The 22,701-nt window shown below is 37.2% G+C and overlaps 1 protein-coding gene across 7 annotated transcripts in view; it reads left to right on the top strand.

Annotated features, from left to right (window-relative positions):
- Positions 1-22,701, top strand: part of CDH8 (cadherin 8) — a 420,824-nt gene that overhangs the window by 337,811 nt on the left and 60,312 nt on the right. For 5 of the 7 annotated variants that reach the window (XM_049864203.1, XM_049864204.1, XM_049864205.1 and 2 more), the window contains 2 exons: positions 518-639; positions 15,962-16,079. In XM_049864203.1, coding sequence (XP_049720160.1) covers positions 518-639; positions 15,962-16,079 — 240 coding nt within the window. Of the gene's footprint in view, positions 1-517; positions 984-14,320; positions 14,370-15,961; positions 16,080-22,701 lie in introns of those variants that run through there. The other 2 variants (XM_049864208.1, XM_049864206.1) reach the window with 2 other exon arrangements.

Below are 22,701 nucleotides of genomic sequence, written 5' to 3'. Positions count from 1 at the left end.
GAAATAAAAAATGATATGATGCCCCATTTTTAATCTTATCCCATTTAACACCGTTAAGGGCCCCTTCTCAACAACTGATTCTGCTCTGGCCTTTTGCTGGGTTTTCAGTGTTCATCTCTAATATGTAGTCAGTTCAAATAACTAATAGTGAGAAATGGGTTGAGTTCACCCAAGATAAACAAAGAGATATACAAAATATATGCTTATATAATGAATTCAATAAAATAAAACCTGCTTCATCAAGAAAACATCTTTTAATTTATCCAGAGATGGTCTTCCACAAGCTAAGCTCCAGCAAAGTGTCTTTGGAATAAGAATTGATATCTTTTTTTTTTTTAAGCTGTCAAATGCTTGTTATTTTTTCCTTATTGAGTGGTCAGATTCCATAATCGCCATGTTGAAAATACCCAAATTAGGGGAAATCTTAAACAGACACACATGCTTTCAGGAAGAAAATTGAGTTGCACGTTCAAACTGAAATACCCTAAATGCTGATGTTATTTTTTCCTTCCCATAGGGAACCACAGTCAGATATCTCGAGTACCTGTTGCTATTAAAGTGCTGGATGTCAATGACAACGCCCCTGAATTCGCATCCGAATATGAGGCATTTTTATGTGAAAATGGAAAACCCGGCCAAGTAAATATCTCCATGTTGTTAATGCTGAATATGTTTGTATACAATTGTCTCATATTTGATTAACCTGCATTATAATGTGGATTTGCATCATTTACAATCTGCAAAGTCACAGGCAAGGCACACATCCAAATGGGAGCAGAGAAGGAATATTCTCTTTCCTTAGATGTTAACTCTTTTCCTACTTATGACCAAATTGGCTCCTGAAGTGGAACAACCATGAACTAAGAGCAAAATAACTGTCTTAAAACATCTGGGTATATGGATGATAGCAGGGAGGTCTTACAGAGATGGGGCCTGAATTGTGACTTTCAAATTTCAGGGAGCAAGGGAACAACTCACAGGAAGGGAACATTTGTTTTATATCAAATGTATGAAGTAACACATACTAGTGGAACCCAAGACAACAAGTGGTATATAGGAAGTTGTAGGAAGTGAATATTGAGATCTGTAGTAATGTAGTTATATTTAGATAAACATAAGATAGAAACACTTTTTAGGCATGCAGGTAGATCACTTAATAATTGTGTATTGATGCAGGGTATTTTATGCTTATGTGTCCTCATAGTATAGACAGGGGTAATATGGACAAAGAGAAGAAAGAAAGTCAATAGAAAGAAAGAAAGAAGGAAGGAAGGGTAGGTGGAAAGGAAGGAGGCAGGAAGGAAAGAAAAGAAGGAATGGAGGGAAGGAGACAGAGGGAGGGAGAAAGGAAAGGAAGGAAGGCATGGAGGAAGGGGAAGAGGGAGGGAGGGAGAGAGGGAGGGAAGGGAAGATAAAACAAGCAAGAAAAAAAAAAACAGAAACCTGCTATACTCTGAATGTCAAAATGGAAATAGCCTCTGTAAAGTTCTACAAAAACACAAATGTAATAGATTTATTTTAACAAGGTGCCAAAGTACTGTATGTTTAAGAAATTTATCGTTTTTCAACTTCCTAATTTATTTCTGGATGGTGACATTTTAATTTAAATAAACAGCAGCTGACAGCATGACACTGGAGTTGTTAATCCAACTATTCTTGTGCCTCATGTGGGTGTTAGGAATTAAACTTACTATTTGCCAAGCAGCTTACCTGACAAGAGTCAGATTTTTTTTTTCCCTTCAAGAAGGAAATAGCACTGTAGTTCTATGCTTTTATTTAATCATTACAAAAGATCAATGTGTTACCTCCCAGAAAACAATGGGTATTTTCCCCTAGACTACTCTCATATATCTGAAGGATTAATATTGTCTTCATGTACCAGAATAAGACATACACACACATACAAACACAAACCAAAAACCAAACTCATTGCTGTCAAGTTGATTCTGACTCATAGCAACCCTCTAGGACCGAGTAGAACTGCCCCATAGGATTTCTAAGGCTGTAAATCTTTACGGAAGCAGACTGCCACATCTTTCAAACCACAGACCTTTCGGTTAACAGCTGAGCACTTAATCACTGTGCCACCAGGGCTCCTGCACATGCACATAAATCAAGTTAAAATTATACTAATAAAACCTACTAAGTTTTAACAGGAGCCCTGATGGTGCAGTGGTTAAGCACTCAGCTACTAACCAATAGGCCGGCAGTTCAAACCCACCAAGTGTTATTCACTTCAGAACGTTCACTGTTAGTAGAGATACACTTTTTCCAGCATTCTAACATTAGCTAAGATATTTCTTAATCTTATCCTTTGTAATTGCCCTCCATTAGATTTTTCATTATCTTCACTTGTGACCCTTTCAGTATGGATTAGATTTAATATTTATATGTTTGGCATTTATTGTCATTTGGTTTTGTGGGTGGATTGAGTGGGCAGAGAGTTTGATGGAAATACGGCAGGTCAGGTTCAAGGATATGGCTCTGTAGGCCAGGTCATTGTAGGTGTAATGTAGCCAATCACGGATTTATCAGTCAGACTTTTTAGGTCACACAGAATCTTGCAAATGCTCTAGAATTAAAATACAACTTCGTTGTTTGTGCCAAATTCATCACACAAGTTTAGAGAGTCAGCAACATGGATATTTTAAAACTTCAGCATTGGCTTCACTTTTGACATTGACATGCATGCACCTTGAGCCTCCAGGAATCTGGAGGTTTACCCTGTGGATTTTGACTGTTCTCAAGGTTTTAATGATTTCTCAGCAGTTCTTATCTTTTAAAAAAAAAAATGTGTTTGTTTCTTCCCTTTTTCTATGCAAGATCAAAATAAAAAGGAAAGTTGATTCTTTGTTTCATAATTTTTACAAATGAAAATGAATGACTCAATCTGTGAAGTAATGTTTATATTGTAAGTGTGTCTACTGAACCATCTTATCTCCACATGAATCTGCTTAGGCGTGCTATTTAGAGTTCATCATTTCCATGAAGGGATCAAATCTTTGGCTTCTCAGCATCCTTGTAGACATAGGGCCGACTAACAGATGCACACACCCTTGTTCAAACAACTTTTTTCAATGCTTTAAATCCTTTGTGGTAGTCAGGACTCTTGCTTCGTTCATTACTTCATTCCTAGGTCACTGTTAATAACTAAATGATCTCATTTTTACATTTTTTTTCAAAATTCATATTTGTTACCTACTCTAATTAGTGGTCACTTGTGTAAGTTCAACATAGCTACACTTTCCATCATCTCTGGGATTAGTTGCCTTACAGATGACTGACTCAATTTGAAACTAGAGTATTCATTATCAGGTGATTACATGCTCATGAAAAATAAATGTCAAAAACTGAATTAGCAGTCAAGCCATAGTTATGTGAACATTTTTCACCAATTGCTGTCTGCTTTACAACATCCTCAGAGAAAGAAGTGCATGAGACTTTAAATTCTCTGGTTTGCCTGGAAGGTAGGGATTTAAGGCTAAACTCAAGGGGATCAGCTTGTTGGGAAATGGTGCAGCTGGAAATCATTAGCAATAATCAAGGGCAAGCTATTATAAAACCCTGTTAGTGTAAACCGTCTGGACAGAGAGGGCTTCTGCAAAGATATTTTTAAAACATCTCGCAAAATAAAAACTCATATCAACATGGACATACAGAATTCTATTGTACTTGACTCGATTTCACTACAAAAGACTCTAAGCACAGTCAGAATCAAAGGAAAGGAAAGAAAGGAGACTGCTTCCCTCTTGTCCAGGCGTGTATCTCCAATGCATGGCACAATTGTGCTAAAATAGGCATGGGTTCGCTTTGAATGTAGAATTGGAAATCATATCTCCTTCTACCATCTTCTCGTGATTCTTAAGTTGAAAGGTGATGATTCCCTTGAATTTGTTCCCTCAAGGGAGTAACAACCCTACCACCAGAGAAATAACTAGCTCACAGTTCTTATTACTTGAAAATCAACATGAATTCCTTTTGACCAGAAAAAAATTTTCATCAACTCTTCTTTTTGATAAATGAATTTTAATATAGTTTTTTCTGATAGCTACTTTTTTTTTTTTCCAAACAGTAATGTACTTTAGGTCAAAAGATAAAAGTTGGTGTACATATGTAGACCCTGGTTCAATATTGGCATGATATGGTCACTAAAGAGTACTTGGCCCTCAATTTAACAGTATGTATAAAGAAGAAACTCTCCACTTGTTCCTCCCAAATGGCCAAGGTAGAAATGGGAGTATATGCTGGGAATTCCAAAATTAGAAGGCACATATATGCCTGGCAGCTCATGTCTTCAGTGGGATGGTAGATTTTGGTCAGTCAGTGATTCTTAATTGAACACCAACTATGTGCCAAGACTTGGCTAAAGACTGGGAATTCATAGACAATCAACACCCTAAATATTGATTGTTTACCCCCTTAGAGCTTACTCCCTGGAAAACGTGTCTTTAGGAGAATTAGAAATTATAGAATCATAAGAAAATCCTCATATGCTCCAGACATGAAGGAGACTGAAGAGATGGAGAGAAATAGAGTTGTCTCAATTAAAAGGCCCTTTAATACAGGACACATTACACTAGAGAGGGAATACCTATTAAGTGCTGAAAAGGAGTCAGCTGAAGATAAAGCATATTCTGTCTGAAGAGAATTATAGTCTGACCAGGTGGTTGAAGGAACAGGTAACAGATGCAGAGAAGCCAGTATGTTCCTTCAGTATCCCTGATGCCACCACACTCAGAACCAAACATGAAAGAAAAACATAGACCTTCAATGACCAGTGCTGGCCAAAGGGACTTCCATAGTTACATGCTATCTGAAGAGGATCTTCCTTAGATTTTATTTCAGATGCTAACCTCTTGCTTACAATATATTCAGAATTAGGGTGATTTGCTTCAGATAGTGCATTGATGCAAAGTTAGAACTGAAAATACTGTCTTCCTAGGTATGAGCCAAGGTCCCATGTTGAGTCTCAGAGGTTGTTTATTGTTTGAGAGTCAGTTAAGTGAAAGACTCTTTCAGCTCTTGCTCCTTCAGGAAAGAGCCTCCACTGTTACTATAATTAAATCTAAGAGAGTATAATTTAAAACTTATCACCATCTATACAAGTTAACATGTGCTACTTGGAGTCAAGTTTTATATGTCTGCATTAAAAATTCTTTTGTTTATCTCTTTCAATCTCATATTTCTCTCTTTGAGCAACATGGCAGCAATGTAGAAATTTACTTATCATGGGAATATCACAGTTAAAAAAAAAAAAAAGAAGAAGAAAATATTCGCCAGTACTTCTGGATGAGGTACTAAATCAAGGCTTGGCATGTAATGGATATTCACAAAATTTAAGAAGCATGTTTCAGTTCATTCCATTCAGCAATGACTAATTTCAAAAATTAGTTTCCCAGATATTACCATGGAAACACCCACAGGCATACACACAGTGCACGATCAAACCTCTTCAGGTAAAAAATTATTCATTCATGATTGATCATATTGATTGTGCATCTTCAAGGTGCTAAAGTTGTAATACAATCTGGGGAACAATGTGAAAAGGGCAAAAAAAAAAAAAGTCCTTTCTTTTGGAGCTTTATGAGGAGGAAAACCAAAAACCAAACCCACTGCCATCGAGTCGATTCCGACTCATAGCAACCCTATTGGGCAGAGTAGAACTGCCCCATAGAGTTTCCAAGGAGTGCCTGGTGGACTTGAACTGCCAACCTTTTGGTTAGCAGCCATAGCACTTAACCACTATGCTACCAGGATTTCCAATGAGGACAAGGAATTGTTAAAAAATATATAGAGAGAAAAGAAAATGAACAAATATTTTAATTTAGAATTTTGAAAAGGTCACTGAACAAAATATTGAAGCAACTAGACAGGAACAAAGAAAGTGGGGATCTACTTTACAAAGGTTGTCAGAGAAAGTTACTTTTGATGCAGGTGTTATTTAAGCTGAATCTATAAAAATAAGAGACTAGGCATGCAAAGAATGGCAGCAGGAGACCTGTAGCCAGCAGAATGAGCATGTGCAAGGACCCTGAAGGGAGAAAGACCTTGGTATGTTTGAGGAATTGAAGACATCTGTGAATAGAGCATAATGAGCAAGAATGATACTAGAACAAAATGAGATTTATATTTGAATAAAATCTACACACACACATACACACGGATATTCACTCTTGTGCACACGCGGTTGAGCAGGAAGACCATTTAAGAGTCTGTAACTGCAAAAGAAAATGGTCCCTGGTCTAAGATGGTGGCAGTGGAGATGGAGAGGAGGGATTGATAAACCTGCCCACCTACCTAAATGCCATAATATGTACAAGCATCTACCATATAATCAACACCACTACTCCAAGAGTTTGGTGTTAGCAACCACAACTTACAGCTCTGGAAGCTGAGCCCGAAAAAGCATAAGGGTCTAACCAAGGTGATGAAACATGGTAAAGATGGATTTCAAAGTTTGCTCCAAAGCCCCTGCACTTTCTAGGATCTCCCAATGATTCCCAGATCAGCAGAACTTTGCAAATCCATCACTTGTGTGATATACTTCTTAGAAAGATGGTCTTGAGAATCAGATTCTGATGAAGAATGAGCATTTAAAAAAAGAAAAAGTCAACCCCTGTGATCAATAAGGCATAATTTACTCAAAAGAATTCCATGAGGTTTCAAATGAAAAGAAGCACAGCTTAATGATACAAATGAAAATAATTATCCCTTGATAAAAAAAATTGATACACACCACCAATGAATGGGTATGCCACTTTATTTAGGTATTTATTTTCTAGGTTCTGTTGATCTTTTTCTAATAAACGTGAAATAATAAAATGAAATTAGCATGTTTTATAACACTCATGAAAACAATAAATATGGGAGATTTAATTTTAACTTTCCTGCCAGCAGGCATCTTTCAGGACCTATCTGCATATACAAGAGGGAGACAGGATTGATTTTAAAACTGAGATGAAATTGATGGCTTCAACGAAATGCATAAAACATTATTTTCATTTCATTTTGGGTGGAGTAAAGAGGTGGTAAATTATTGAAAGGCATAAAACAATATTTGAGGAAATTGTATGTTAAAAAAACATTTCTGGAGTCATGAACAGAAGTATGAATTTTTAGAGCACAACTTCACAGGTGGAGGAAGCATAAATAAAAAAACGTAATTGAAGGGTTTGAAGCTAGAACAACCAAAATTTGAGTACCAGCTCTGCAGTACTAGTTTTGAAGCCTTGGACCTTAGCCATTCACAGGTTATTCTCTCATACCTTAGAAAGAGAAAGACAAATAGCTATGGATATATTGAAGTTCTTAGTACTTGTAATTATTAGTCATTGATATTTTAATCAGTCTCAAAAGTAAAGTGTTCTTTATTAGTATTGTCTTTGTTGGTTTTATTGTTGTTTGTTAGTGTTATATCTTTATGAGCTTTATGGTTCAAAGCAACACACTATAAATAATTTCTAAATGTGTCAACTTAAGAGAGGACTATTGCCCTGTATTGGAATAACTCTTCCTAATAATTTCTTAGAGTTTTATTTATTAGGGTGAAGGCAAGGTCTCATACATCATTCCTCTCTCCATGAATTTGTGGATCAATATAATCATTTTGGAAACCCTAGTGGCATAGTGGTTAAGTGCTATGGCCGCTAATCAAATGGTCGGCAGTTCAAGTCCGCCAGGTGCTCCTTGGAAACTCTGTGGGGCGGTTCTACTCTGTCTTATAGGGTCACTATCAGTCGGAATTGACTCGATGGCACTGGGTTTGTTTGTTTGTTTTTATAATTATTTTTTTCAAATTCCCTGCAATCAATTTACAGGAAAGTATTCTTTCTAAATCTTTTCCCAAGCCATGTTTGCAGACTCTATATGCAATGGCTGAAAGTCTTGTGTGGTTCCAAATTCTGTATGTTTTATTCTAGCCCCCAATCTCATTGATACTGATGATCCATGGAGAAAATTCTGTGAAAGACTGTATAAAAAACCTGGGCTATTTCATAGACTGGTGTATTCTTTTATTTCCAGCCTGAACAAGAAGTTAGGATGGAAGAAAAATGGGCACGTGTGTATACTTGTTTCCATGTGTTCATGGAAGCCATGTTGATGGGCATCGCTTTTGGAAGAAAGTAAAATTGATTCTAGGTAGTAGGAAGTTTTAGGCCTAGGCATTGTTTTAGTGACATAAATCAAGTAAGGCCTGGTACCAAGCAGAGCTGACACATAATTGGAAGGCCAGAAAAGAAAATGATGAAAGAGCTGTAACTGCTAAGATATGTGGGTATAGCACCTTCACACAGGGTTGATAAAGCCTTTTAGGACGATGAGACTCGGGTGGAGTTCTTGAGGGTGGCATTTCTCAAAGTGAGTGTCTGAGAAAAAACTTATGCTGTAACATGTCAATATATGGGGGGGTGGTGTGGGTGTTTAGTAATGTTGGGAAGCACCAAGCTAAACAAAATTAAACAGCATTGTCTTCTGTTGGTTTCATTTAACTGTACAATTCCTTATCATTTATAAATGCATATGAATCTTCAAGAGGGTTATATGGGTTTTGACATTTACCAAACATAGCTGATTATAAGGAGCACTGGTGGTGCAGTGATTAAGAGCTCAGCTGCTAATCAAAAGGTTGGCAGTTTGAATCTGCCAGCCGCTCCTTAAAAACCCTATGGGGCAGTTCCATTCTGTCCTATAGGGTCACTATGATTCAGAATTGACTCGAAGGCAATGGGTCTGGTCTGATCTGGTCAGTTGATTATAAAATGTCTTAAATTTGCCTCAGAGAAAATTAAGGAACTGGCGGTAATGGAGCAGTTGGTGAAATCTTGCTCCAGGAGGATAAAGCAATAGGATGTATTCTCAGCTCAGGAAACCATGTTTAAATGTTAAGGGGGCATCAGGAAATACTCCTATGAAGTGATAAAGTAGAGGGTTAATATGGGGGGCAGGAAGGAATATGATTTAAAAGGAAGTTGAGACTTCCTAGTTGTGCTGAGAAATGTAGATTTCCCTCTATTAATGGGAGGTATGGAAACCCTGGTAGGGTAGTGGTTAAGAGCTATGGTTGCTAACCAAAAGACTGACAGTTCGAATCTACCAGGTGCTCCTTGGCAACCCTATGGGGTAGTTCTACTCTGTCCTATAGGGTTGCTATGAGTCGGAACTGACTTGACGGCAACAGGTTTAGTTGTTTTGGTTTGGTTTAATGAGAGATATTACCCCATTGAGTCAATTTTGGTGATCCCATGTGTTACAGAGAAGAGCTGAGCTCCATACGCTTTTCTTGGCTGTAATCTTTACAGAGGCAGATTGCCAGGGCTTTCTTCCATGGTACTACTGTGTGGGCTTGAATCACAGACCTTTCTGCTAGCAGCCAAGTGCAAACCATTTTCACCACCCAGGGAGCCTTGGTTTTGTGTGAACGGTTAAGCACTCAACTACTGAATGAAGGATTGGCAGCTTGAACCCACCCAGATGCACCTCAGAAGACAGGCCACACAATCTGCTTCCAAAAGGTCACAGCGTTGAAAACACCATAAAACTCAATTCTACTCTGACACACCTGGGGTCACCATGGGTCTGAATCTAGATGTCCACTAACAACAATGACAAGGAGAGGTAACTATTGAAGAATTTTTAAAGCAGGACAAGATATGGGGTAGGTTTTTTTGTTTTTTAATATTGATTATATGAGCTTAGTACAAAATACACACGAGACACGCAGGATCCAGCAAAAGAAAATAAAAGCCAGGAGGAACAGGAAAATCTAAACATTATATAAACATATTCTTCAGGATCCCTTGCTTTGTATCACTTTTCTTCAAGTTAGGCTCAGTAAGTGTAGGACAAGTGAAAAGGAGTGACACAGAGGAAAATGTCAAAAGCTCTAGGTGGTTTAAAAAGGCACAAGTCCCAAATACCTGCCCAGAGGACTGAGGAGCTCACTTAGGGTTTAAAATAGACACACGGAATCTTATCTACAACCTCTCATTGGAGTTTCTGTAGTTCAGAACTCTGGTACGTGTTCTGAATAACTACCTAATACTTTTTAAAGAAGAATATATTCATGTGAAAAACAGTGACATGGTAAAATGTTTTCAATGGGTAGGAAAAGAAAAATGTATCAAGTTATCCAAAATATATAGGCAACGCCCATTAAATATATACAAACATGTTTTTATTTGAACTACATTATGCAGTCTTTGAAATAATCGGGGATGTGGGATAACTGTGTGGATTTGGAAACAATTTCAGGCATATCTATATTTCCCCCTTTCTCAGTTAAGCATCGTTGTTATAATTTGGTTTGTCTTGTATGCGTAATTCTCATTTCAAGAACCTCTCTTTTAGGAAAATATTCTTATCCTCTGTTTTGTTTCATTTGGCTATGCATACCATTTATAATCTAATAAGGGCTATGGACTGTCCCCTCATAAATACGCATATGTAAAGAATTCCATACTACTTTACATTCAAGTTGGGCCAATTTGGGCCAGCTAATCCCATTAATGGATCATTTTTTTCCTCCATCAAGTTGAAAACTCTTGCTCTAAGATAAAGAAGTTAGTATTTCAGGGAACTTAGTATTGGTAATTGGAAATAAGCTGGTAGTAACAAGCAGAGGATTGGGTAGAAAACCAAAAAATATGTTATCTATTCTGCACTTCCTTTGACTTACCCTTTCTGTCATCTCTCCCCTTCCCATTGCCTTCTAACACACATCGCTAGAGTAGGATTTGCCAAAAAAGGGAAAATTAAGTTTTACCTGAGAAAGTGACTGTGCTGTGATTGCAGATATCATTTTGGCTCTCATTTCTGAGTCTTCCTAGAAAATAAATGTAGCTTCCAGAAGCCTTGGGAAACATTCCAAGAGTTAAAATGGATGGCTCCACTCTCACCTTGTCCACACTCAGATAAAGCTATGGCGCCCGCCTGTTCATTTTGCTGTATGTAGCAGCCAGAATCAAAAGGGAATCTTTATAATCATAAAGAAAAGCACAGGGGCAGCAAGGATGGATGGACTGATCCTTATGCACTCTGCAAAATATTGAAGCTCTAAGCCCCAACGTAACTGATATACACACAGAGAATGTACGTGTGCCAACGAGGTTTTGAGGGAGACTGATATATGGGGGATAGAGAGAGGAGACAAGGAGTTTGGAATCGAATATATCTGATATATCACGTCTTTGATGCACTCGGGTGCAATAGGTTTCTTATATCTACCTCTCAAGGTTATGTGAGGATTACTGATGATGTGAAAAAACGGCCTGACATCATTTTTTTCATTCATGTAGTCATTTATGGCTATCATGTGCAAGATATTGTTCTAATAGTAATGAGGGGAGGAAAAAAATTAAAAAACTCTCATTAGGTATCGCCATGCCTGGCACCTATGAACCAATCAATGAATACTATCTATAGGAGCTCACAGGGGATTTTCTAATAGATCCAATAATATTCCAATGCCTTTTAACAATTCACATAATGAGAAATATATTTTTTCGCTGGCTGCTTGCATTTTCTGAAGTTAATAATGCGGCCATACCCACTGCTGTTAAATACTCTTGAGTTAATGTTAAATAGTCCAGAATAAGGGGTTCTGATGGTTCAGTGGTTAAGCACTCAGCTGCTAATTAAAAGTTTGGCAGTTTGAACCCACTAGCCGCTCTGTGGGAGAAAGATGTGGCAGTCTGTTCCCATAAAGATTTACCCTATGTAGCAGTTCTACTCTGTCCTATAAAGTCACTGTGAGTCGAAATTGACACAACAGCAATGGGTTTGATTTTTTTTGGTTAGTCCAAAATAAAGCATAATAAGCTCCCTTAACAAAAACAACCTCTTATAGGTTTAGCATTATTTATCACTGATTGATAGGTTTAAAAAATAGAAATAGAGTTATGATTTGTTTTTGGGTGCTATTAAGTTCACTCATACTCATGCTATATAGGAGAGATTAGAACTGCCCATAGGATTTCCAAGGCTGTATATCTTTACAGAAGCAGACTGCCACACCTTTCTCCTGTGAAGCAGCTGGTGTGTTCTAACCTCTGACCTTTTGGTTAGCAGGGGAGTGCTTAACCATTGTGCCACTAGGGCTGGTTAGAACTATGATAATGCTTTAAAAAATTTTTCAGTTTCATATGTTGGGAAGGTTCTTGGATTTCAAACCAGTAGTCTCAAGGAATAGAACAGAGTCTGCTTCCATAGAAACCCAAGCATGACCCTGGAATACATTCCCTCATCCCAACATCCTAAACATGCTTCATCTGTCTGATAAAATATATCTATTTTGCTTTCAGCTTTCCTTGAAATTGATCCACATTGAATTATCAAACACTGGATTTTTCAATTGCATCCTAATTTTGTCAGTAGAAAGGAAAATATATAAACTACATACATTTAAATATGTGTGACCTCTCCAGAAATTTTTATATCATTTCCATAGAATTGTTGTCCAATTATTTTTTAAAAAAATCAATTGAGATCATAATTGCTCACAGTGGGAAATGTGTCCAGTTTACATCTGTCATGTGCTCAGGGTGTCTCTATAATCAGCTCTGTGGAGATGCACTTTCTTGGGTAAACCTGTTACTCTTTTTCTTCTCCTGTTTAAAGCTGAGTGTACTCAGATGTTATTACATCAATGAAAATTTCAGCCTTTCTAATATGGGCATCTTAATGCATTCTAATGGCACAAAGTCCTTCAGGTGATCTACTGGGCATCTTCTTTTAGATAAAATTCCCAGGTTGTGGCCATCTGCATTAAAGTAAAAAGAAGCATCAATCATGGCTGAAACCAAAGTTTTAACCATAGCTAGTTTATGGAATATTTGGAAGATGATTTAGAGATTCACCATTTCAGTCACTTTCTCCCCAATACATCACTCACTGAACTTGACTTGAACTTGACAATGCAAACTCTCCTAATGAATAATAAGTGAGTTGTGAACACCAATACTTTCCCTTGGTTAAAGCAGTGGTTCTGAGACTTGAGTGTGCATTGGAATCACCCAGAAATGGGCTGTTTGTAAATGGCTAGGTCCCACCCCCAGATATTCTGATTCAGTAGTTTTGGGGTGGGGCTTGATAATTTCCGTGTCAAAAGGGTTACTGGCTTAAATAAATTGTGGGAAAAATGCATGTCTGTTGCAGGTGTGGTGTATAAACCAAACTTCTCAGATGTGGTATGGCAGGTAGTATTGCTCCTTTACTTCATGTGAACTAAATGATTGCTTCTCTGTTTTGAAGGTGATGGCTTAGCTAATCAAATACCTCTTAAGTCTATCCACTAGCCAGCATCATGAGCCTTTTTAGTGCAAATTACTTAGAAACATTATGAGTGATGTTATTTATAGCAATTCTACCCATTAAGTATATCACAGGAATGCATTTAATTTTAAGGCTGATTTCTACCCCAGGATACCAACAAATCCTTCCTTCATTTGCACTCCTTCTTTGAAAGTATTCACACTTCAGAACTTACTTCAACAGCTGCACCTGGGAACAGAAGTCCCATTGAGACCAGATTGGGTAGAGGGGGGAGGGGTTGTTACACTTGCCCACAAGTAGTTTTTTCCCCTCTAGTCCATATAACTGGTCAAAAACAATCATCCCTTTAATTTTCTAAAATGAACATCTAGAATGATTCCAGGTGAAGCCGTCAACTTGTAGTCTCCCGTTAAATATTTGACATGTAGGCTGTTCACAAAACAAATATCAGTGTTTCAAGTTTTTCCCTTCACGCTTTCATATGTGCTTATTTCTGCAAAACTGGAATGCCTGGGCCTCTTCTGCACTTAAAAGTTAAGGTAAATATGCTAGGTATATTAGATATACCAAATATAATTGAAGCCCTTTCTAATCTGAAAAGGCTGGGCTTCTGTGTGGGTAACATCAGTTATTGAAGCACTAGGTCGTGAATAGATGAAAGTCACCCTTTATAAAAATAACAGTAATAATAGTTACAACTAGTACTTATTGGAGGAGCCCTTGTTGCCCATGGTTAAGGACTCTGCTGCTAAACGAACGGTCAGTAGTTCAAACTGTCCAGCTACTCCACTCCACCAGCTGCTACATGGGAGAAAGATATGGCAGTCTACTTCCATAAAGACGTACAGCCATAGAAATCCTATGGGCAATTCTACTCTGTTCTATAGGGTCGCTATGAGTTGGAATGACTAGATGGCAATGGTTTTTTAGTGGTAACACTTATCGGGCATTAATTAGGAACTAGAACTCTGTTAAGAGATTTACATGAATTACCTCATCAATAACCAAAACAACCTTATGAGAAAAGGTGCTGTTTTTGTTTGTATTTTAGGCACATGTGGAAACGGAGTTTCAGAAATAACTAACTCCCTCAAAGTCACACAATGAGTGAAGAGTGAACCTGTGACTTCTATCAATGTAGCTTGATTCCAGAATCCTATCTCTTAATAACTACTACACTATCTCCCCAGAAGATGTATTTTGTACTCTTTCATGTGATGTTGTCACTCCAGCTAAGTACAATTGTAACTAGTTATAAGGCATTGAACAAGGGCCTCAAGAGATGTAGAACATCTATAAAAACAAGGAAGAAAATGAATTTGAAAGAGGTTTATGCCTGAAAATAACCTAAATGCATTTCCTGTCACGTAGCATGTTCTTGACACGTTGCAAAGCTCCATAACTGCTGAAAGTTTTCTGAAATTGTGATTCTCACACTCACTGAGGTGATAAGTTACAAATTAATGATATTCCTTTCTCAAGAAGAAGTGATCCCTTTTTTTCTTTTTTAATGAAATTGGCAAAGTTGATTGGGACATAATAAACTAGTCATTGTCATGACACCATCTAAATTCCATAAACCTCAGAGCAATTCCCTGTTAGTATTTTTTTTTAAGGAATCCCATGCCTCATAGGCATTTTTTGTAGAAATCATGCTGTAGTTGTTTACAATAGAAATATAAGCCTAATTTGCTACATTACATCTTGTCCAGTGTTTCACATTGAAGCAATTAATATCACAGAATCATAAGTATGAATTGTTAACATACTTCTCTGACATCCCAAGAAGAAGCTTAGCACTAAGATAATGCAGCTTTGCCAACGCAGCAAGTACATTCAACTGGCACCAATTCCCAGTATCTATGTATCCAAACAGCTCTCTGCACAGTGGTAATTCTTCTAATCCCTATAATTTATTCATCTCAGGGTACGCTCCAAAGCATTGCTTGCGTGTCTTATCCAATAGATTTCAAAACAGTATTCATTCTGGGAAGGGAACTGGTGTAGCTCATCAGAGAGGTTCCTTGCAGTGCTGTTGGTGCCCAAGAACACTCTGATTGGCAAACACATGTAACAATGGAGCCTTGGTGGCGTAGTGGTTAAGAGTTCAGGCTGCTAACCAAAAAGGTTGGCAGTTCGAATCCACCAGCAGCTCCTTGGCAACCTTAGGAGGCAGTTCTACTCTGTCCAGTAGGGTCATTATGAGTCGGAATTAGCTCAATAGCACACAACAACAACAACATGCAACCTGATGAGTAAAATGAAAGAAGAGCTACGAGGATTGAAGTTTTACATCCCTTCCCTCTGACATTTCTTCCTGGAGCCACACTGTAATCACTGTAACAGTTCCAAATCTTATTCTAAATGCTCCTATATAATCAGCTTGGAAAGGAACCTGTAATTTCTCAGTGGAATTTTCAAATACACTTAACTTTGCTATCTCAAGCCACAGACACTAAATGGACAGAAAGATAATGATTTTAATTTTCACCAATTTATCAAGGCTGAGGTTTGAAAATGATGAATGTTTCTCTCCTTGTCCTTGGCACAAACCATCCAAGATAATTTAAAAAGCTGTAAAAGTGTCCTTAGGCCAAAATATCAGACCTCAAAAGGAGCATCACCCAGCTTTTAAAGACAGCATAGCTCTTTAATGTCCTCGGAAATGCTAATGTCAAGTTTTATTTTACAGGTCATCCAAACAGTGAGTGCCATGGACAAAGATGACCCTAAAAATGGACATTATTTCTTATACAGTCTTCTTCCAGAAATGGTCAATAATCCGAATTTCACCATCAAGAAAAATGAAGGTAAATATATTAGCTTTGTGAAACAGAGTTTAGCATCAATTGGAAAATACAATATGAATGTATAACATGACTGAAAATAGAATTAAAGTAAGTTTTGTTCACCCATAAGCAGTTGAAATCCAGCTTATCAGCCTAATAGCATAGTAATTATATCAATTCCACCTTTCCAATACTGAAAAAATAGATAAGAAAATTATTAATGGGAAAATTAATTTTATCCCAGGGAATACTTCCAACACCTTACTTTTACAAAATGAAGAATAGGAATTAACCCCCGTGAAAGCTCCAAGAATTTTGAGATACTGAGATATTTGATAGAGGAGAAGCTGGCTTACACTTTGCAATTGTGAAGTTTTAATTGAATGTTTACCAAGTCTTTAGGGAAAGCCTATTCTAATTTTGCCTGGTTTGTGGGTACATATTAGAGTTATTTGTTTTAAGCCTGTACCAACTTTGACAACAGTAATTAGATCAGAAAATCCTTTTTGAAGGACACTCTTTATCAGTGTTATTTTGGCACTAATATGGACTGATTTTATTGTCAAGTCTTTTCACTCACAGAAAACATTCAATCCATTTTATTATTTCTTGAGGACCAAGCTTGGATTCACTGTTTCCCTTAACTATTGCCTATTACATATGAAGGTCATAGAGCATTATGAAATAAAACTCTATTATCATCGGTATATCTTTGTTTCCAAAGCTTTTTTTTTTAAGCTGCTATGTATTTAACAAAGATTTTTAAACATTTATTTTGGCTCAGCTGTATTTAAATCTTAGTTTCAGCTGATTTAGAATGACTAGGAAAATTAAAGTATTGTCTCAGCCTCTCTAGTGGCATTACTCTAGGAATGTGGTTAGATTTCTGATTGTCTATATAAAAGCTATACTCAGTTAGATGATTCAAATTCTTTTCCTCACATCTGTTGGGATTATTTACTATCTTTTGCTTAAAGGTGGTCTTAAACTTTAATAAACCTTTCTTTAGAAAATAAAATGACATTTGATGGCTCTTTTTCAATATAGTATGGCCTCACCATTTGACATAATGCTACTTAGTTCTTCGCAGATACTCTGATAAATGTGGGTGTATCACAGAAAAGGAAATGAGGAGTTTACTATCTAGATATTATTCATTAACGTGGCTTCCTTTATTAAAAACACTAAGGAGACACAAATATGTCCTTTCTCCTCAGTAATGGAGTGTTCATTTATTAGCCACCCCTAACTGAGAGCTCTAATCCAAATATATTATCTTTGTTCCTCAGTTAACACTGCCAATAATTCTTTTTAATGGAAGTCACATGAATATATCAAAGACAGCTGAAAGTCTATATGTAAGTGATGGTCCAGGCTTTTGAATGTGAGCTAATAGTTATCAGTCATTATTTTTTCATATGAAACACTCCTATCTTTTAAAATACCCTGTGAAGAAATGTTTTCCCGCACCAAAAGTTCTGAGCTCCTTGGTGATTCTTGTACATTCCACAATTTCAAGATATGCCTGTTATAAGCATGGCCCACGGAGGCATACATAAATGTTTGTTTGATGAATGAAAAGGTGCTATTGGGTGTCAGGGGACATATGATTTTGTACTATATTTATAATGCTTCTAAAGAGGAGACTTTAGTCCTCCAGTATATTAATTTCATACTCAATTGCATATGTTTTCTCTAATTTTTAGAATTAGTAGAAAGTAACAAGTTGTACACTTCGGAAACCTTCTGTACCATTGATCTCCTCACGTTTCAATAGACCCTGAAATAGAATATCTCTTTTGAAACTAGAAAATGAAAATTACAGTTTTGATTTACCTCATAGATTTGTGTATGTGGGTGTGTGTGTGTAATAATTGAAAAACAAGGTGTTAGGGGTTGTAAAATGATTTGGGATAGAAAGAGCACTCTCTGAATCACAACGGTTTATTTTAAATTATTACTTATTTATTTTTCAAAGAGTGACCATATAATTTATTGTTCCTACTGGGACATTTTTAAAGTAAAAGGGATCACTATTTATATTTATGCCTGGAAACAGCCATAAAACAAGACCGTATTGAGAAAACTCAGACATATGTTCACTGTAATTTTGAATTTAAGATCCAAATATTCATCATCTCCTCCACAGAATAAATCATGAACCCCTAGGTCTTTGGAAGAGATATGTAAAGTTGGTACTCTGGCTCTCTTTTCCTACATGAGAAATTTATGAGTTTTTCTCCATAGACTGCCACTATTTTGACATCTTGGTTTTGATAGTTACTATGAAACCAGACAAAACAATCCGTCTCTTCTTAAACATAGAAACAATTAAGGTAATGGAAAAAAAAAATGTTAAATTTAAAATGTGATAGATAGTTTGATTCTTTACGTCTTTTGCCAATTTTTTGTAAATGATGAGAACACACATAAGCAACAACAAAAAAATCTAAACATAGACATTATTTACTTAAAAAAATAGTATGTATTTTATGTTTGAAACATGGAGAGAGTCAGATGGTATAATCATATTTAGAATTGGTTCTTTCTTATTAGCATAAACTTTAAAATGGTCAATAGCTGATTTTTCCCCACTGAGAGTACTATAATTTATAGGTCCCAGCCTACCAGACAAGGCTGAGATTTTGAGATGGCCAATATATTCAAATCTGTAATTGATGGATGGATGAACCTCCTATTTAATTAGATCTTTATGAGAGATGGTTTCAGTATTTGGCACTTTCTAAGTAACTTGCAGTCATGTTTTCAATTTGAAGTTAGCAGGATCTTTCTCTTCTCTCATAGAGGATGGACGTAATGCAATTTTCAGCTGACTAATTCATAATCAAGGGCAAAATGAGATAGAAATTAGCTGTCTCTTGTCTCCTACACAGTTGAATGATTTCACAAATAATTCTCCTTCTTAATATATGAGAATTATCTGTCTGCCAGAATAAGAAAGCAACCTTCAATACTGATAAAGTTGGAATCAAAGGTCAAACATATGATGAGTCATTCATAACACATGTCCACGTAAAAAATCATAGCACCTTGAATTTTCTAAGTGATAAGGCACAGACATTGGTTTCTCCATATTCCAATTGGGTGCATTTCCAGAAAGGGTTTTGCCGATCACATTTGAACATCTTCTTCCATTCCATTCCATGAAAATGGAAGATATCCAACAATTCAATATAACAAGAGAAGGAAAGATAAATGGACCTTTTACAAATACTGAAATGTCTTGCTTGCAGAAAATTTGAAGGCTGCAGAAATCTGCTCTTAACAACCTGCACATTATAGGTCAAAGATGTGATTATAATTGCCAGAAAGTAGTGTGGCGAAATGGGAGTCTTCATGTTTTATACTGAAATATTGGAATCATGTGTATAAAGATATGGGGGAAATAAAAAATCTTGCTCTGTATGGAGAGTCTGTGGGATGGAGAGAGGTAGGCAGTGAACTTGGTCTTAGTTGCTGAAGGGCAGCTTGTTACTATTTATAGCTTGATTGTGCTTAAGAAAAGACAGTGGAGAACCACACTACCTGATGACCCTGAACTCTTTTTCCTCTTCTTGGTGTCTTTTCTTTGACCAAAACCTTATTGCTAAAACTTCACTCTAAAGGCATAACTTTGTAATTGATTTAAACAATATAGATGCTGACTAGAGCATTGGAATCAATGCGTCTTGTGTAATCTCAACAGTTTACCTGTTATTTTGTACATTAACCTTTTTACACTATAATTCATACATCTTCTTAGGAGTTTCAGAAACCCTGGTGGCATAGTGGTTAAGTGCTACAGCTGCTAACCAAAAGGTCAGCAGTTCGAATCCGCCAGGCACTCCTTGGAAACTGTATGGGGCAGTTCTACTTTGTCCTATAGGGTCGCTATGAGTTGGAATCGACTCGACCGCAGTGGGTTTGATTTCTTGGTTTTTTTCTTAGGAGTTTCCATCTCAACTGATTTGCCTACTTCATGTGGTATATTTTCTTATCCCCCTTCTTTTCCCCCTCTAGAAGCATCTGTTGTAAGCACACTGTTACTATAGGCAAGTTATTTAAAGCCTCAGTTTCCTCATCTGTAATACCTCGTAGGGAAGGCCTTGGCTGAGATCTGTACCCTAGGGCCTAGGCAGCTCTTAGCACAATGTCTGGCATATAGAAAAGACTCACTAGTAAATGAGAACACAATCCTCTTTATGTGAACTCCTTATTCCCTAACTATATTACCTCTCCTCTGGCTTATCATTCTTAACCAGATCTCTTTGCAGCTTTAACTCTGAAGATTTATTTACCTGTAAAATATTGTACAGTGATCTGAATGCAGTCTCATCAGCAATTGGAAAACCCTTTCCCTCACTAAAATGCATTGCAAGAAACCTGCTCAGCAATGTGTTACAATCTAAAGGGTATTATAATAGAAAGACAAAAAAAATTTTTTTCTTTTTTTTTCTGTGCAATAAAGGGAAAAGGAGGAGAAGGGGAGAATGAAAATATTTACCAGCCACTGAAATAGCTGCAGGATACCTGGATCTGGATTTGAATAGGAAGGCATACTTTTCTATTTCTCCTTTGCCAAAATGGAGCTCAGCTTTCTTCACAGAATGGCTAGCTCCAGCTTCCAACTTGTGAGAATCACTTTTAATTCTACCATATCAAGTAATTTTAATTCACCACTGAACCCCTAAAGCACATACTCTGTAGGAATCTTGGTATCTAGGCTGGAAAATTAAAGAAAAGACAGACTATCTTCTTTTGCATTTTTGACTACCATAAACTTACCTCAGGCTCCTCCCATCAGAAAACCAAAAGTGATTGCCTAAGAGTGGAAGTGGGTTTCCCTGACCTCAGGCTAGCCCGAGCTGACCCTTTGTCCTCCCTCTTCTCCCCAGCTGAGTCCTCATGCACTCCTCTCCTGTATTCAGGATGTAGGCATCAAGGGAGAAACAGTCCTTTTCTCCTCCACCTTAAGTCAGCTGTGACCCATCCAGGCTGAACTGGACCAGAAACGCCTTCCCGATGATCCACAGAGCAGAGGGCCACCTTGGTAAGCCAATTGTCCTCTTCCAGGCCACCTCGGACCTCCTTAAGTTCTTCCATTACACAGGCTGCTTTAAGCTGGCGAAGAACTTTCTGAAATAGCATCTCTTTCCTCAAGTGGTCTTTAAAAATGCCTCCAGGTCTCAGCTACCCCGGATCCATTATTAATGGGTTTCCCAGGCAACCACACCTCAGCAACAAGTGAAACCTGTGTTACTTAACTCAGATAGTGGATGTTCCCACAGTACCACACTCAACACCAAACACTGACCGAAGGCCTTTTCCATAAAAGTCATCAGCTCTTACCCTCGTAAAGCACAAGATGTTTCCTCAGTGTTGAATCTTAAAAGGTAGCGCTCAATTTGCATGAAACACTAGGTCCAACTGGGATCCCGAATATGTAGAACAGCATTATGCATACATGATCCAAAAAGGCTTCTGCTTCAGTAATTCATAATTTATTGTTTATGCTTCCAGCAACGTTCGGTTGATAAAAAGCCATTTATGTTTCATTTTGTCCCCTAAACTGTAATTAAGGACGGTGTGCAAGCTTAGAAAAATAGATAACAGATCTGCATTTCTACTTTCTGTGTTGCAAATGCCTATTTGGTTTGGCTCAAAAGACATGGAGATTTTCTTTGCTTGTATAGATTTCTTGAATCTCTGTTATCATGTCCAGTCTTCATATCTTCCCTTCTATTTCTTTCTTAAATCATAAGTCAAAGGTGCCTTCACAAAGAATTTCCTTTGCAAATACTGAAAATCCTAAAATTATTGCTCTGGTCAAACACAGCACTGCCCTTAGTATCTATTTTTCAGTGTTTGCTGTGAGAGGTAATTTAGTCTCGAGATTACCGACTAGTAGGGATATAACTTAGATACCCGGTGTAGAGTTCCATATGTGGCTATCCGTAATGCTATTCACAGCTGTGATTTACACTGAAGCTTCTCTACCAATTTGCTAGCAGTCATTTCTGAACCTTACAGAGCATTCAAATTCTGAAGCTTTTTGAAAGAGGATAAACCAAAAGATAAATAGGTACCGGCTTAGTTATCCTGTTGTTGTTGTGTACTATGGAGTAGTACAACGGAGTAGGATTACCCCATAGGGTTTCCTAGGCTGTTATCTTCATGGGAGGCAGATCGCCAGGTATGTTCTCCCACAGAGCTGCTGGTGGGTTCACATCGCTGAATTTTCAGTTAGGAGCAGAGCACTTAACCACTGTGTAACCAGGCACCTTTTTGTTATCTTAGAGATGTTTTAAGACATAGAAAATTTTCTTTGAGAACTTTCCTCTCTGGGAACTTTGCTTCAAGTTCTGATTTAGAAAAGTAATCTCTTGAATATCTGGGGGAGTGTATAAAATGACACTGAGAAGTGTTTTTCATTTATCCAGACTTGTTTGGACCACTTTGTTATTGGCATCATTAAAAAATAATGTTATTTACTGATTTATCATCTATTTGCAAGCTTCAAAACAGGCCTTGGGGTTTTGTGGGTGTCAAACCAACACGGCTGTCCTTGGGTAAGCACAACCAAATATTAAAATTAAATGTGGAAACAAAGTGAGCTGTCAGTCTATGCAAATTCTCATTTCTT

Source organism: Elephas maximus, chromosome 21, assembly GCF_024166365.1.
Source record: "Elephas maximus indicus isolate mEleMax1 chromosome 21, mEleMax1 primary haplotype, whole genome shotgun sequence".
In the NCBI taxonomy this organism is placed as follows: domain Eukaryota; kingdom Metazoa; phylum Chordata; class Mammalia; order Proboscidea; family Elephantidae; genus Elephas; species Elephas maximus.
Note: the sequence above shows the minus strand (reverse complement) of the source record. Positions and strands in the feature narration are given on the sequence as shown.